The 15,592-nt window shown below is 55.8% G+C and overlaps 2 protein-coding genes across 2 annotated transcripts in view; one reads left to right on the top strand and one right to left on the bottom strand.

Annotated features, from left to right (window-relative positions):
- Positions 1–6,493: 6,493 nt before the first annotated feature.
- On the bottom strand, positions 6,494–12,169 carry SHOX2 (SHOX homeobox 2). The gene is made up of 5 exons (XM_069865157.1): positions 11,812–12,169; positions 10,899–11,107; positions 8,628–8,685; positions 6,911–7,015; positions 6,494–6,829 (listed from the first exon to the last, which is right to left on the bottom strand). The coding sequence occupies exons 1-5, from the start codon at positions 12,071–12,073 to the stop codon at positions 6,558–6,560; spliced, it is 906 nt and encodes a 301-aa protein (XP_069721258.1). The 5' UTR covers positions 12,074–12,169; the 3' UTR covers positions 6,494–6,557.
- Positions 12,170–13,551: 1,382 nt separating this feature from the next.
- Positions 13,552–15,592, top strand: part of RSRC1 (arginine and serine rich coiled-coil 1) — a 153,037-nt gene continuing 150,996 nt past the window's right edge. Inside the window, exon 1 of the mRNA XM_069865150.1 lies at positions 13,552–13,600. The gene's annotated coding sequence lies outside the window, so the exon portion shown is untranslated. The remainder of the gene's footprint in view (positions 13,601–15,592) is intronic.

Genomic DNA, 15,592 nt, shown 5'->3' with positions numbered 1-15,592 from the left:
AGGATCACGGTGGGAAATCCAAGTGTGGAGCAGCAATGTCCATAACGTGGAATGTCAGCCTGAACGGTGATGCAGCTGCATTTTCTTAATGCATTATTAAAACTGTTATCTTCCTTCAAGGAAGATGTTCATGAAAGATTACACTACGCTGGTGCTGTATTATATCAGCCATGTGTTTCTGCCCTCCGTAGTTTCAGGAAAGCTGCAGCTGCTTCTAGGGTCAACCTGCCCCTTGTTCACAGCAGTGGCCCACGATGAGTGCACCTTGTACCTCCTCATTTTAGAATTCTCACTCGGAATTTTTCCCTGGGTGATTTTTCCGTGTGTAAAAGAAGGCTCGTGATACCATATCAGTATTTAATGGACAGCATGTTTTACGTGCAAAGGCCATAAAACTTGTATTATGAAGGAAAACATTTTCAAACACATTTCACAGCCACAGTATTAAAAAGCTGAACACAGAGAAAAGGAGGGGTAGGTAGATGTGCTTGCAAAATATGACGCAAATCTCCCTTGCATACCTACTTTCTTCCATTATCTTACAGAAAAAGCTAGCAACTTGGGGCCAGGGTGGCAGAAAAAGGGACACCAGAGTCCAAATTTTCTGCTTTCTGAGACCACAGAAGTAGGCTGGTTATGCAGGGTTAGCCACTAGAGCAGAGCAGCGGTTTTTCCCCTCTTTATTCTTTTAGGTTATCTTCCCTCTTTAGGAAAAGTTAAGGCTCTTGCCTGAGTGCAAAACATCATTGCTGAAAAAGAGGCTGCCTTCTGCAGCACAAAACAAGAGCCATCTGTTGGCACAGCATCAGGGTGCTCAAAGCATGGGTGACTCGACACACAACCGATGCAGCCGATCCCAACAGAGGCTGCAGGCAGGAGCTCCCTGCACTCACTTGCAGCCGTTGCCTCCGAACAGGCAGGCTGCCTGCAGGCCAGTGATACCACGTTCAGGTGCACTTTCCCCTGCTGCTACTTCATAGTAACGGTGAACAGGCTCTGAAATGGTGAGGAAACTGAAAATTTCAGGGAACAGCCCCCAAACTGGACAAGTATCAATATTTCCTGGGCAGGATTTAGTACAGTATGTACTGTGACATAAAACACATTATCTGTTTCTTGAGGACCCAGCAACAGTTCACTCAAAGGACTGCTGTGCTCTTAAGGGCACAGTGCTGTTCCACAGAACCATTGCTGGATACCACATTGCTCGAGTGCTCTTCTCCTGCTGCCTTTGTGAAAGGTAAGTTTAAGTACGTTGGTTAAAAGTTTTGCCTGGAACAAAGCTGAGCTGATAACGAACAATGAGACATGCCAAGTTTATACACAGCATTTAGCACACTTTCATGCACTTTCATGCAGGGGGCAAAGCCAGTGTTTTCTCTCTCCTTTTAAGTGTTCTCGTATGGAGAATGGAGGTCTATGATAGGAGTCAGTGCGGCGATGTTTGGAGTTTTCTATAGGACATCTGGCTGCCACAGCACTTCACTGCTCACCTAACATCGTGCTGCTGTAGAGAGAGAACACAACGTGGAAATTGCTACTTCACCACACAAGAATCTGCAAAGTTCCTGCTGTGAACATGCGATTGGCTCTACGAGGACAGAAACAGGTGTTTACCCCTTCCTATGCGATTTATCTGATTCCTTCTCTAAATCCCCTTCTCAGGCCAGTACATCTCCATGTAAATCCCACACTAAAATTTTATCTGCAGAAAGCATGTATTGTACGTGTACTGGCTGGCTCTGAAATATCCATAATTAAATTCCATGAAACCTACAGATTTTCATATCGGTTCAGGCACTCCAAGAAATAAAATGGAAATGGGAGAATTCTGGCCAACTTCTGTTGGTCTGTAGGCTGGTTAGGCATTCCAGTCCAAGAAAACCAAGAATGTAAGTATTCCTGTCCAAAATATCTCATTAAGATTATTTTATTTTCATTACAGTTGCACTGAAAAATACAGAGTTCTCTTACACCATCCAATCATCATTCCCTGTTAGGATGAAAGTACATTTTCTGTGGTTTTTATTACAATCCTCTTGAAGACAAATATGCCAGTATCTGAGGGTGCTGTAAGGGTCCAAAATTCACTTTGCATGCACTCCTCACAGTTTGCATCGCACCCATAACCCGGCACAGGACTGTGAAGGAACCTTATTTAAACCAGTTGTGCTGACAGCAGCACAGGTAGGATGCAACAAGTTTATCCGGAGAATATTCGAGGCTGTGCTGTGGATGTGAACTGCAGGGCCACGGCGACGGGGCTGCAATATTAGCTGCTTGTGCACATATTAATTAACTTCTTTATTCAGGGATCAATCGACACCGCCGTTAGTTTTATTGACTTTATAATTAGCACGATCTTACTTTTGCTTGAATCAAGCTGTTTTACCTAACAAAAAATCTATCCTCTCAAGCCCTTTTTGAGCTGATTTTGCGATTGCTCCTTGCAGCCCTTTCCAGGAGGGAATGGAGGGATGCAGGTGCCCTGTGGGGCGCCTCTCAGAGCATGGAGGGGGTGAAGGGGCCGCGCCAGGTGGGTGCTGGGCACCTCCTCCTCTCAGGGACCTGCATGGCGGGCACCTGCCCCTCACAAGAACCACTGTGGTGGGCACCTGCCTCTCAGAGACTGCCATGGAGATCATCTTCCCTTCACAAGAGCTCCCACAATCGGAGCCTTCCCCTCACAACATTCACCTCAGCCTCTCCCCAGCCCCCATGGCAAGTGCCTTCTCCTCACAAGAACTACTATGGCGGACATCTTACCCCCACAAAAACCCTCATGACAGGCGCCTTCCCCTCACAGAGACCCCCATAGTGGGCGTCTTCCCCTCAGAAGAGCCCCCATAACTGGTGCCTCAGGCCCTCTCACCCTCATGGCGGGCCCCTATCCTTCCCAGGGACCGCCCTAGTGAGCATCTTCCCTTCACAAGTGCCGCCATAATGGGCACCTTCCCCCTCACAACAGGCGCCTCAGCCCCCTGCGGCCCCTCAAGGGGACTTCCATAGCGGGAATCTTCCCCTCGCAGGGACTCCATTGAGGGCACCTGCCACCCACAACAGGCGCCTCGGTCCCTCTCGGCCTCATGGTGGGCACCTTCCCCTCATAGGGACTTCCACGATAGGCACTTGCCCTTCGCAGGGACCTCCATGGCAGGCGTCTTCCCTTTACAAGAACCCCTATAAGAGGTGCCTTCCCCTCACAACATGCACCTCAGCCACCCCAGACCCCATCATGGGCACCTGCCCCCCACAGGGACCAACATATCAGGCGCTTTCCCTGCAGAAGAGCCCCCACAATGGATGCCTTCCCTTCGCTATGGTGCCTCAGCCCCTAACAAGTGCTTTACCCTCCCACAAGCCCCCACTGAGGGCACCTTCCCTTCACAACGTGCACCCCAGACCCCATGATGGGTGCCTGCCCCTCACAGGGCCCACTGCCTTCCCTTCCCAAGAGCCCCCATAACAGGCACCTTCCCCTCACAACGTGCACCCCAGCCACCCCAGACCCCATGGTGGGTGGCTGCCCCTCACAGGGGCCACCTGCTTCCCTTCCCAAGAGGCCCCATTGAGGGCACCTTCCCTTCCCTACATTGCCTCAGCCCCTATTGTGGGCGCCTTCCCCTCCCAAGAGCCCTGACTGAGGGCACCTTCCCCTCACAGGAGCCCCCACAATGGGCACCTTCTCTTCACTACAGCACCTCAGTCCCCATTGAAGGCACCTTCCCCTCACAACGTGCACCCCAGCTCCCATGATGGGTGCCTGCCCCTCACAGGGACCACCTCCTTCCCTTCCCAAGAGCCCCCATTGTGGGCACCTTCCCTTTCCTATGTTGCCCCAGCCCCTATTGTGGGTGCCTTCCCCTTCCAAGAACCCCCATAGCAGGCACCTTCCCTTCCCTATATTGCCTCAGCCCTTATGGAGGGCACCTTCCCTTCTCTATATTGTCCCAGCCCCTATAGAGGGCACCTTCTCCTCCCAAGAGCCCCTATGGAGGACACCTTCCCTTGTCTACATTGCCCCAGCTCCTATGGAGGGCATCTTCCCTTCTCAAGAGCCCCTGTGGAGGGCACCTTCCCTTCCCTATATTGTCCCAGCCCCTATAGAGGGCACCTTCCCTTCCCAAGAGCCCCTATGGAGGGCACCTTCCTTTCCCTATATTGTCCCAGCCCCTATAGAGGACACCTTCCCCTCCCAAGAGCCCCTACGGAGGACACCTTCCCTTCCCTATATTGCCCCAGTCCCTACGGAGGGCACCTTCCCTTCCCTATATTGCCTCAGCCCCTATAGAGGGCACCTTCCCTTCTCTATATTGTCCCAGTCCCTATAGAGGACACCTTCCCTTCTCTATATTGTCCCAGCCCCTATAGAGGACACCTTCCCCTCCCAAGAGCCCCTACGGAGGGCACCTTCCCTTCCCTATATTGCCCCAGTCCCTATGGAGGGCACCTTCCCTTCCCTATATTGCCCTAGTCCCTATAGAGGACACCTTCCCTTCTCTATATTGTCCCAGCCCCTATAGAGGACACCTTCCCCTCCCAAGAGCCCCTACGGAGGGCACCTTCCCTTCCCTATATTGCCCCAGTCCCTATGGAGGGCACCTTCCCTTCCCTATATTGCCCCAGTCCCTATGGAGGGCACCTTCCTTTCCCTACATTGCCCCAAGCCCCAGCCACGCTCCGCAGCCCCGCGGAGCAGCCGCCCCTCCCCGTGGGTGGAGGTGAAAATTCCACACAGTGCAAACGCTCCCCCCGCCTCCCCACTCCTTCCCTGGGAAATACTTCGAGCCGTTAACGCTTTCCTCGATTTTATTACCTGAGGGAACTCGACAAGAACTTGTAAAGACACAGTTGCTATGTGATTTCTCCACCGGTCTGTTTCTCTCCGAAAGAAAACAAAAGCCGAGCGGAGCCGCCGCGGTGCGATTTGTGACGCCGAAAACTCGGGGAAAAAAAACGGATAAAGAAAGAAAAAAAAAAAAATAAAAAGTGGCAGCGACAAAAAGATGCGCGGAGGCGAGCGGTGCTTCCCCGTGGTACTGGGCGCTATCGGTCTGTCGCGATATCTACGGAGCAGAAAGAAAGGTGCGAGCTCTGCGGCAGGAGTGGAAAAGCACAGAACGGAAAGGATTTCATAAAGCATGAAGTCAGAACTTCACAGGATGGCAGAAAGTACCGGGGTTTCCCCCCACCGCCCCCCCCCACCCCCCGACGCGTTATCCTTCTCGGTCAATAGGTCGCAAAGTGTCTTAAATTCGTTACTTGGCACTTAATTCGTGACGTCGGAAAAACGGATTAAAAAAAAAAAAAAAAGTGAAGCAAATCTGAGTGAAACAAAATATATTGTACTGACAACAAAGGTAATGAAATCACAGCATCTTCCCCCCTCCCCCAGCCCCCCCTTTTTTTAAAATAACTTAAAATACACTAGAAAAAATATGGTCAATATAAATAATTTTGTTTTCATGGAGAACAAATAGATACAAAGCCCGTCCATACCAAAGTTCGCGTAGAAGAGCTTTCCCTCTGTCTTGGCAAGAAGCATGAGGGGCTGATGGCAAACTGGGATAACAATCACGGACTGCGAGGTACCCCAGGTTAAATAGCTATAGGTCTTTCAAATAATAATAATAATAAAAAAAATCACAAGGTTACGTGAATAGATACACCTTTATGAGATAAAATGCAAATGTCTGACAGTCGACTATCAATTCACAAGTTATAGCCAAAATAAACTTTGTTCGTGTGTATCAACATATTTTACATGTACCCAGTACCTCTTATCGGAATTAGCCGCTGTGTAAAGTGGTGGTTGGGAATTAAATTCTCTTTTATTTCCTTTTGGTTTTGCCCTCGGGACAAGAAGGACCCAGCGAAGGGAGGCAAACTCCGCTCTCCTGCTCCGTCCCGCTCCCTTTCATTTCAGTGGGACAGCAAAGGACCAACCCAGGTCTGAGAGTGGGAAAGGCAGCGCTTGATCTCCCTCTCTTTCCGCTTCCCTTCGAGATTAAAGGAGAAAGAACCCAGCCACGCTTGTTTGTTTTGTTTTGTTTCTACTAAAGATGAGGGTGAAGTGCAAGTGAATCAAAGGACTCCATCAACGAAATACAAATACATGCAACCCGGAATGCTGCTGGAGGAAGGATCCCGGACAGTTTCCCATTGGAAATTCGCAGAGAAATCATCATGTCTCTCGGGTTATTTTTCTTTTTACTTTTTTTTTTTCTTCTCTTCATCGTCATCGTCTCTCTCTTCTTTTTGTCGCTATTCCAGACGTGGTTGTTAAACTCAAGTATCTGATGCAACGTGAAAGGAGGCCCGCCTCTCTTATCAAATTTCTTGTATTAAAGTGAACTTCGCAGAAAAAGGTCAGTTTCAAAACCTGTGAACTTCCCAGCTGCGCGTCTAGTTCCTCTAATTCTTTAAATAAGTATATATCTCCCGACAGTTTCTCCTCTCCCTCGTCTTTTTTCATTTTCCCCTTTTTTTATCTAAAAAGAAAAAACAACCAAAACAAAAAAAAAAAAAAACACCAAGAAAACAGCGGAGGAGCGCGGTCACAGCCCCAGGGCGGCGGCGTGTTTCTTGGCCTTGAGGCGGAGGTCGGCGATGCTGGAGTTCTTGCTGGTGGTCTTGGCGGCGGCGGCGGCGGCCACCACGGAGGCGGCGGAGGCGGACTCGGCCAGGGTGGCGAGCGGGAGCCCGAAGGGGGGAGCCGGGAACATCATGTAGGGGGCGTGGGCCAGGTGCGGGTGCAGGTGGTGGTGCGCGTGGGCCACGGCGCTGTCCAGCTGCAGCTGCGCCTGAACCTGCGCGACAAACGGCGGCGCTGGCAGCGACCCCCGCCACACGCGGGGCGCCGGCCGGGCCCCCCCCCCCACCCCCCACCCCGAGTCCCCCGACCCCGAGCCCCACAGGGCACTTGCCTGCTGGAACGGCATCCGCAGGGCTCCCACGTTCACGTACGGGGCCACCCGGCAGGCTTCGAACTGGCTGGCGGCGCCGATCAGCACCCCTGAGGAGGCAGCGGGAGATGAGCGTGGCAGAGCCACCACCTGCACCCGCAAACACACACGCGTGGCAGAGCCACCACCTGCACCCGCAAACACACACGCATGGCAGAGCCACCACCTGCACCCGCAAACACACACATGCGTGGCAGAGCCACCAACTGCACCCGCAAACACACACGTGTGGCAGAGCCACCAACTGCACCCGCACACACACGTGCGTGGCAAAGCCACCAACTGCACCCGCACACACACACTCGCGTGGCAGAGCCACCAGCTGCACCCGCACACACACTCGCGTGGCATAGCCACCAGCTGCACCCGCACACACACACACGTGGCAGAGCCAGCCCTGCACACACACGCTTGGCAGAGCCAGCCCTGCACACACACGCTTGGCAGAGCCACCAACTGCGCCTGCACACACACGCGTGGCAGAGCCACCACCTGCACCAGCCGCACACACATGCATGGCAGAGCCACCACCTGTGCCAGCCAGACACACGCATGTGGCAGAGTCACCAACTGCACCTGCACACACACACACGTGTGGCAGAGCCACCAGCTGCACCCGCAAACACACATGCATGGCAGAGCCAGCCCCGCACACACACGCTTGGCAGAGCCACCAACTGTGCCTGCACATACACGCGTGGCAGAGCCACCACCTGTGCCAGCCAGACACACGCGTGGCAGAGCCACCACCTGCACACACACACACATGTGGCAGAGCCACCTCTGGCACACACATGCATGACAGAGCCACCAACTGCATCAGCTGCACACACACGTGTGGCAGAGCCACCTCTTGCACCAGGCGCACATGTGTGGCAGAGCCACCTCTTGCACCAGGCGTACATGTGTGGCAGAGCCACCAGCTGCACCCGCACACACACACACATGGCAGAGCCAGCCCCGCACACACACGCTTGGCAGAGCCACCAATTGCACCTGCACACACACACGTGGCAGAAGCCACCACCTGTGCCAGCTGCACACACGCGTGTCAGAGCCGCCACCTGCACCAGATGCACACACACGCATGGCAGAGCCACCACCTGCGCACACACACACATGTGTGGCAGAGCCACCAACTGCATCTGCACACACGTGTGTGGCAGAGCCACCAACTGCACCTGCACACACATGCGTGGCAGAGCCACCAACTGCACACACGTGGCAGAGCCACCTCTTGCACACACACACGTGGCAGAACCACCAACTGCATCAGCTGCACACATGCGTGTGGCAGAGCCACTTCTTGCACCAGCCGCACACGTGTGGCAGAGCCACCACCTGCACCCCCACACACACGTGGCAGAGCCACTACCTGCACACACACGTGTGACAGAGCCAGCCCCATGCACACACGCGTGGCAGAGCTACCACTTACACCTGCATGCACACACGTGTGGCAGAGCCACCTCTTGCACCCGCACACACACACGCGTGGCAGAGCCACCAGCTGCACAAACCCGTGGCAGAGCCAGCCCCGCATACACACGCGTGGCAGAGCCACCAATTGCACCTGGTGGCAGAGCCACCACCTGCACCAGCCCCACACACGCGTGGCAGAGCCAGCCCCAGGCACACGCACACGCGCGCTCACTCCTGTACCTTTATGGAGCTGGTTTTCTTGCTTTCGGCATTTGGCTCTTCGGTTCTGGAACCAAACCTGCAGGGGGGAAACACGAGTGTCACGGGCTGGGGCTGCTGTCGGCCAGAAAAATAGACCCACCGAGAATAAACCCACCCCGCAGACAAAGAAACCGGGCTCCCTCCTCCCGGGCAGCCCCCGGAACGCAAAAGGCACGGGAAAATGAGTCAAAAAACACAGAAAACCGACGCTGGCAGAGCACTCGTTCCAGGGAAATTGCTTTCTGAGCCCCGGTTTCGTCTTTCCGCATCAGGGTCCCAGAAGACCTAAATCGCCCCCGATATCTAATAGCAACTGGCGATAATGGGGTTGGATGTCTGAACCATCAGGCCCAAGATCGTGCTCATTAATAAGTAAATTAATTAGCTTTATCTTCAAGAAAAAAAACAACAACCCAACAACAAACACCAAAGAATTTAACGACTCACTTTTTGGGGAGAGAGAGGATAATTACTGTCATAAAGCTCCGCTACAAAGAAGTTTTGAATTTCTCTGTTCTCCTGTGCGGCCGAGTGTGGCACAGAAGAGGAGTAATTGTCTCATTATCATGATAATCTAATTTGTTTCCACAGAAAAGGCTGCACGTCAGACAAACCCATACTTTTACTATTGGAAATGGAATTGTTGAAATAAATATCCAGAATAAAGTTCTGCTCGCTTAGAGAAGAATCATAGAATAACCAGGTTGGAAGAGACCCACCGGATCATCGAGTCCAACCATTCCTATCAAACACTAAACCATGCAGGGAGAGGGAAGGAGGGAGAGTGTATCTTAAAACATTTCTGTTTAAAAAGGGAGCTCTGTACCGCATCTCGGAAGCCGCATTGAAAAGGATCCTTTCCCCAGAGCCAAAAAGAAAAGGCGAAAAAAAAAAAAAGAAAAAAAAAGAAAAAGAAAAAGAAAAAAGGTCTTTTTCGTGGTCTTACTTGAAGAGACAAATATAAACGCGAATTCCCCCCGCCCTGTCATTTACTGCAGCCAAACAAAATCTACCCAACAGCCACGATCGCCCTGAGCCGCGGAAACGCACATTCCGTAATTTACAAATTAGTGCAGATGCGAGGCAAAAATATTATGGCAAAGCGTTTTTCCGGAACGATCTAGGGGGGACGGGTTTAATCTCTGCAAATCTCCCGAAACTGTTGGGGAACGGGAGCGCTGGTGCCGCTGCCGCCGCGCTCTTTGTCGATCCACAAGGCAGAAGGAAACACCTCCCTTTGCCATTTTTCGTAGGCAAGTTGAAGCCCAGCAACTTTGTTTTCTTCGCTTTTGTTAAGATTTGCTGGGCGTAAACAGGCAGGAAAACGGGGGAGCTGGGAAACGGGATGATTTATTTGGTGCGGGTCCGGCTGCGGGGACAAAACCCGTTTATTGTGACTTTTTCGGTTCGCCGTTTCTGCCCTCGCCCCGGTTACAAGATGCAGGGAAGCCCCTCAAGGACTCTGCGCCCAGTTGGGTGCAGATGGTGGCCTGCGAGCACAAAGATTGCAGGGAGTATCTGTTACAGCCAAGCCTGAACAGCTGCAGATGTGAGGGGCCTAAAACTGCTCCATGTGTTCCAACAAATAATAGCTAGCCTTTTCTCTTTATTATTATTATTATTATTATGAGAATACATCGGAGATGAGAAAATGTTCTCGTTTCGAGAGCTACCTTTCTCCTGAGATGGTAAAGCTCGGACCCTTCCTCACCCCTCACTTCATCCCAACAGAGCTCACAGTAACCAGGCCAGGAACCGATTTGGAAAAACTTTGGGGAGGCAGCCCGAGGTTAAACGAAAGGAAACTGCGGCTTCTCGGAACGGGAGAAGGCTCAAAATAGCCTGGGTTTATCCCAGACTTTTGTATTTCATCCATCGGAACAAAGCTGGGCTGTCCCCTCGGCTGAGTTTTCGTGCCGCTTCCTTCAAATGTTTAAGAACTACGATTGTAAAATATATATATATATATGTATTTTTGCTGGCACTTAGCAATTCCTAGATTAGTTTACGGTCGCTACATCTATAAAGTTAACCGGCACTCCCGCCGGGTGAGCCCGAGAGGGACCGCAACGAAATCCTCGCCGCGGCTCTTGCCGAGGCAGAGGGGAAATAAATAAACGCGTGGATTAAACAAAACGCCGCAGAGCGAGGGGATTTCGCGAGGAGCCCAAGCCGCGATAAAGCCTGGGGACCCCAGAGCCCCTCGGTGCCCCCCGCAGCCGCAGCCCCCGCCGGGCTCGGGTCCCTCACCTGCACCCGGGCCTCCGAGAGCCCCAGCCTCTGGCTCAGCTCCTCCCGCATGAAGGCGTCCGGGTAGTGGGTCTCGTCGAAAAGCCTTTCCAGCTCGTTCAGCTGCTCCAGGGTGAAATTCGTCCGGCTCCTCCTCTGCTTGATTTTCGTCTGCCCTTCGTCCTCCATCGCTTTCGCATCCTCCTTGCGCTCCTTCAGCTCTGGGGAGACTGGGCACGACACCGGCGGTCAGACGGGATCGGGGAAGCGAGGGGAAGGCCGGCGGGGAGCATCCCCCAGCCCGCCGCTCCCCGGGGAACGGGGCCGGGGCAGCCGGGAGAGGGGCCCTGCGCTCCCGGGGCCGCGCTAGGCCCGCTCCAGCCGCTGCCTTCCCGGCTCCGGTAACGGCTGCCGCCGGGGAACGGGGCTCTCCGCGGGTCTCCGCGCGGCAACAGGTCCCGGCGCGCCCCTCCGCGCTCCCTCGTTCCCGGGAATTTCGTTCCCGTTGTCGGATAATTCCCCGCGGCTCCGCCCGATCCCCCCCGCGACCCGCTCTTGAGCGGGAATTCGTTAACTAGCCCTTCCCGGGGATGCTCCCGGCCGCTCCGCCGGTCCGAACAAAAGGCTCCCCAGGCGGAAAACGCGCGGAGCCGTGTCCGCGGCCGCGCATCCCGGAGCCGCGGGGAGAGCGAAGGGCGCCGCGCGTCCGGGCTGTCGGCGGCTCCCCGCGGGACGCTCCCCGGGAACGGAGCGCGTGGCGACAGCCAGTTAAATCCCCGCTTAAAAGATTTTTTTTTTTTCCATCTAAACTTCGAGGCCCGCAACCGGGAAAGGACGGGAAAGCCCTTCCACCCGCCCGCTCCGCGCGTCCCGACCCCGCCGAGGGGGAGGAGGAGGAAGGGGGAGCCGGGGGAGCCGCCGGCGCCGCCGTTACCGTCGCTGAGCTTGGGGGTGGCCGCCTCGGCGGCTCTCTCGGCGTCGGGGTCCCTCTGCGGGGACCGCCCGGCGCCCGCCCTCGCGGCGGGGCTGCCCGCCTCGTCTCGCCCCGGCTCGGCCGCCGCTCCGCCGCCGTCCCGCTGGCCTCCGCCTCCGCGCAGGGGCCCGCTCTCCAGCACCTCGCGGTAGGTGATGAGCTCCTTCTTCTCCTTCGCCTTGGGATCGAACGACTTGGAAACGAACGCCGTCAGCTCCTCCATGGCCGCGGCTCGGGGGCCCCGCTGCCCCGGCTCCCCCGCATCCACGGGGCCGGGTGGTGGCGGGGAACCGGGCGCCCCGAGCCGTGCGGCCCGACGTGCGGGTTGGGGCGGGGGGGGGGGGGCGGCTCTCGGGGTTCTGACAGCGACGCCTCGATTGAAGTGGCACTATTTATACTTTGCAGAGCCTGCCCCTCGCTTCCCGGCGAATTACCTCCCCTCGGAGCTCTGATCGCAGCCTCCGCCGCCGCGCCGCCCGCCGCGGGGCTCTGCGGACAGGGCGCCGCCCGCCCGGCCCCGCTGCGCCCTAATTAATTTAATTAAAGACGCGGGCCCGTCCGCGAGGTCCCGGGCGAGCGCGGCGCGGGGAGAGGGGGACGGAGCGGCGGGGGAGTGGCCAAGGGCGGCGGGGGGGCAGCGCGCAGGCTCCGCGCGGCGCCCCGCGGGGGCCGGGGGCGACCGGGGCTGCCCCGGGGAAGCGGCCCGGGGGAAGGGGCCCCGGGGGCGGCCGCCCGAGGGCTCCCGGGGCTCCCGGACCCGGCCAATTAACGAGGGGCTGGCGGGGATGAGAAACGCGGCCGGGCCATCGGGGGAGAGAGGCGTCAGGGGAGAGTGAAGGATGCTTTTTCTCGCTAACGCTCCTTTCCCTTTGTCGTTTATTTCCCACTAAGAGAGGACTTCTTGTCGGCCAGGACTCGTCTCTTTTACGCCTTTGCTAGAATTCTAATAAATTATTCAAAATTGTTTAACTCTGGCTTATGTATTGATTTTTCATTCGACCTTTGGGAAAAAAAAGAACCAAAAAAACCGACTTTACGTAAAAGCCCGATTCTTTACTCGAGCGGGGCCGGTACCGGGCGTGGAAGCGGCGCCTCTGACACCCGATCACACGCGTCTCAAGTCGCGACAGGCGACGATTCACTGCTCCTCCGTTGCGGGAGCGGGTCGGGCCGCGGGGGAACCGCTCCAGCTCGTCCCCGCTCCGCCCCGGCTGCCGCTTGGGGGTACGGGGGCTCGGGCACCGGGAAGGGCACCGGCTGCCCGGGGGAGAGCCGACGCCGGCCGCTCCATCCTCACATTTCGTTTCTCCTCACACGCCCCGACGCGGCGAATCCCGCGGCGGGAGGCGCGTGCGAGGAAACTCGCGTTAAACCACCCGAAGCCGTCGAACGGACGGGATTAAGCGCAGGGACCGGGTGGTTTGGTCGCGTTGCCGCCGGTGCGGGGTGAGCACGGGTCGTGCCCGCGCCGCTGGGGCAGCGCTGCCCCCTCGGCCCCGCGGGGGGCGTGTAGGGGGGGGGGTCTCTCCGTGCCGCCCCCCCCCCGACCCTCCTCAACCGCTCCGAATCCCCCCGCCGCTCCCCGTCCCGCGTGGGGCTCGCCCCGCCGGAGCGGCTCCCGAGCGATCGATCGCTCGGCGCTCGGCGGCGCTGCCTCGCCCGCCTCGATGCGCTCGGCGCTGCTTCGCTGCTGCCTGCCCGCCGCCCCGGAAGGCGCTGAGCTCAAACCGGCGGCGGCGGCTCCGCTCCGGTAACGCGGGGCGGCCCGGCGGACGCCCCGCCAGGGGCAGGGGAGGGCTCCGAGGGGCCGAGCGGGGCCGCGGCTGCTCCCCGGGGGCTCTGCTGCTCCCTGGGGCGGCGCCAGCGGCGGGGCCGGGCCGGGCCGGTGTCGCCACGGCGATGCTGGCGCCGCCGCGGGACCTTAGGACGGGCCCCTGCGGTGCTCGGTCACCGGGGGCTGCGAGGCTCGGTCACCAGGGGGTGTGGGGCTGCGGGGCTCGGCCGCCGGGTGCCGCGGCTCCAGGCGTGGGGGCGGTGTGGGTTGTTTCCTCTCCCGGGCTCGCTTTCCCGGTTGCTTTGGGGCCGCGGGCAGCGCCGTGAGCGGCTGAGGAGGGCGGCGAAAAGGGTAACTCCAGTCCTAAACGTGTCTCTCTCTTCGAGGAGTAGCCCCGGCCTGAGGGTCTCTGGTGAGCAAGGATAGGACTCGAGAGAACGGCAGAAAGATGTGCCGGGGGAGGATTAGGTGGGACATTAGGAAGGGGTTCTTCACCCAGAGGGTGGTGGAGCAGCTCCCAGGGAAGCAGTCACGGCCCCAAGCCTCACAATATTCCAGAAGCAGTTGGACAATGCGCTCGGACACGTGGTGTACGTTTTGGGGTTGTCCCATGCAGGCACAGGAGTTGGACTCGATCATCCTTCCTCGATCCTGTCCTTCTGCCTTCTGTTCATCTTCACTTTTCTTTTTTTTTTGCTCTGGTAACACCTGGATTACTGGGCATACATCGGTGGATACAGTTATTTGCAAAAGAAAGGGTATTTTCTTGCACTGTTGGGTTCAGAATGGGAGGTGATCACAGCTCAGAGCTGCTTGAGGGACACGCTTCTATATTTGGATGGTGTCCGCAGTCTGCCTTGGCGTGTGGTCTCAAACAGCTGGTATTCCAGATTGAAATTCCAAGGGCAAATCGGAGGGAAACTGCTCGTCTTTCTTACTTACAGACACTGGCTGTTGTGTTTGACAGTTGGAGGCACTGAGGGACATATTTTTGTGACTGATGGGAATGGTTGGACTCGATGATCCTGTGGGTCTTTTCCAACCTGGTGATTCTGTGAATCCTTGTGGGTCCCTTCCGACTCAGGTTATTCTATGATTCTGTGTGGGCAGAGGAGTGAGTAACAGCGTGTTTGAGGCAGAGCAGGCAGGGCTGGGGGGCACAGCAGGACCCTGGGAGCGTTTCTTGTGCCCCTGCTCAAGTTGCCTTTGGAAATGGACACGGAGCACCAGGAACTGCTCTCTTCCCAGCCTTATATAAGGCTGCTTGTCCCCCTGCTGTGTGTTAGCAGGGCCCAGTGGATGGAGCAGGGCGCATGCAGTGTCTGTGATGGATGTTACTGTCCCTGGCACCTGCCCTCGGAATCCAGTTTGTATTTTGATTCGTAGGGTGGGTGCTAAGAGGAAGTTATTCATGCAGAATCTTACTTTCCTAGCTCTTGTCTTTGAAAGTGTGGTTAAAGAAGGTATGTGGTTTAGTTTCTTCTATATCTGATGGGCTGTTTTTAGCAGCAGTCATTCTGGGTATTTTCATTTTGTATTTCAGCTAACTACAGTCTGGGTGCCACTTTTTCAGATATGAATGAAACTTGTCTTAGAACAGTTCATTTATTTTAATGAACAAATTTTAAGCATTTTATTTTAAGTGGCTTAGCGTAGTCCTATACCCCATGAATAAGGATGGTATTTAGAACTCGATTTAAAAGAAATACAAAAAGCTACGTCGTAATGTTCAGGTCAAGTCAGTTGGTCTCTAAGCTTATTTCAGAAGTTGGTTACTTGGAAGAAATGCTGAACAGTTAATGCCCTTGGTGAAGCGACTTGGGTTGATCTAAAATAGGGATGTTTGTAGTTCTTACTGCCCCCAAGTACTGGAATTGTAGTTATGTGGTGAAAGGCCAGTTTGTAGAATTAAGAATTAACGAGCAAATGATTGCTTGTGGAGGCCGGCTCTTGGCATGTGAGCACCAG

This window comes from Phaenicophaeus curvirostris, chromosome 10 (assembly GCF_032191515.1).
Source record: "Phaenicophaeus curvirostris isolate KB17595 chromosome 10, BPBGC_Pcur_1.0, whole genome shotgun sequence".
Classification (NCBI taxonomy): Eukaryota; Metazoa; Chordata; class Aves; order Cuculiformes; family Cuculidae; genus Phaenicophaeus; species Phaenicophaeus curvirostris.
This window is presented reverse-complemented; position numbering and strand designations above follow the sequence as displayed.

Coding starts and splice junctions, on each gene's coding strand:
- SHOX2 (XM_069865157.1), bottom strand. CDS start 12,073: ATGGAGGAGCTGACGGCGTTCGTTTCCAAGTCGTTCGATCCCAAGGCG. Junction 11,108..11,811: donor CACCCCCAAGCTCAGCGACG/GTAACGGCGGCG, acceptor TGTCGTGCCCAG/TCTCCCCAGAGCTGAAGGAG. Junction 8,686..10,898: donor TCTCGGAGGCCCGGGTGCAG/GTGAGGGACCCG, acceptor TCCCCCCTGCAG/GTTTGGTTCCAGAACCGAAG.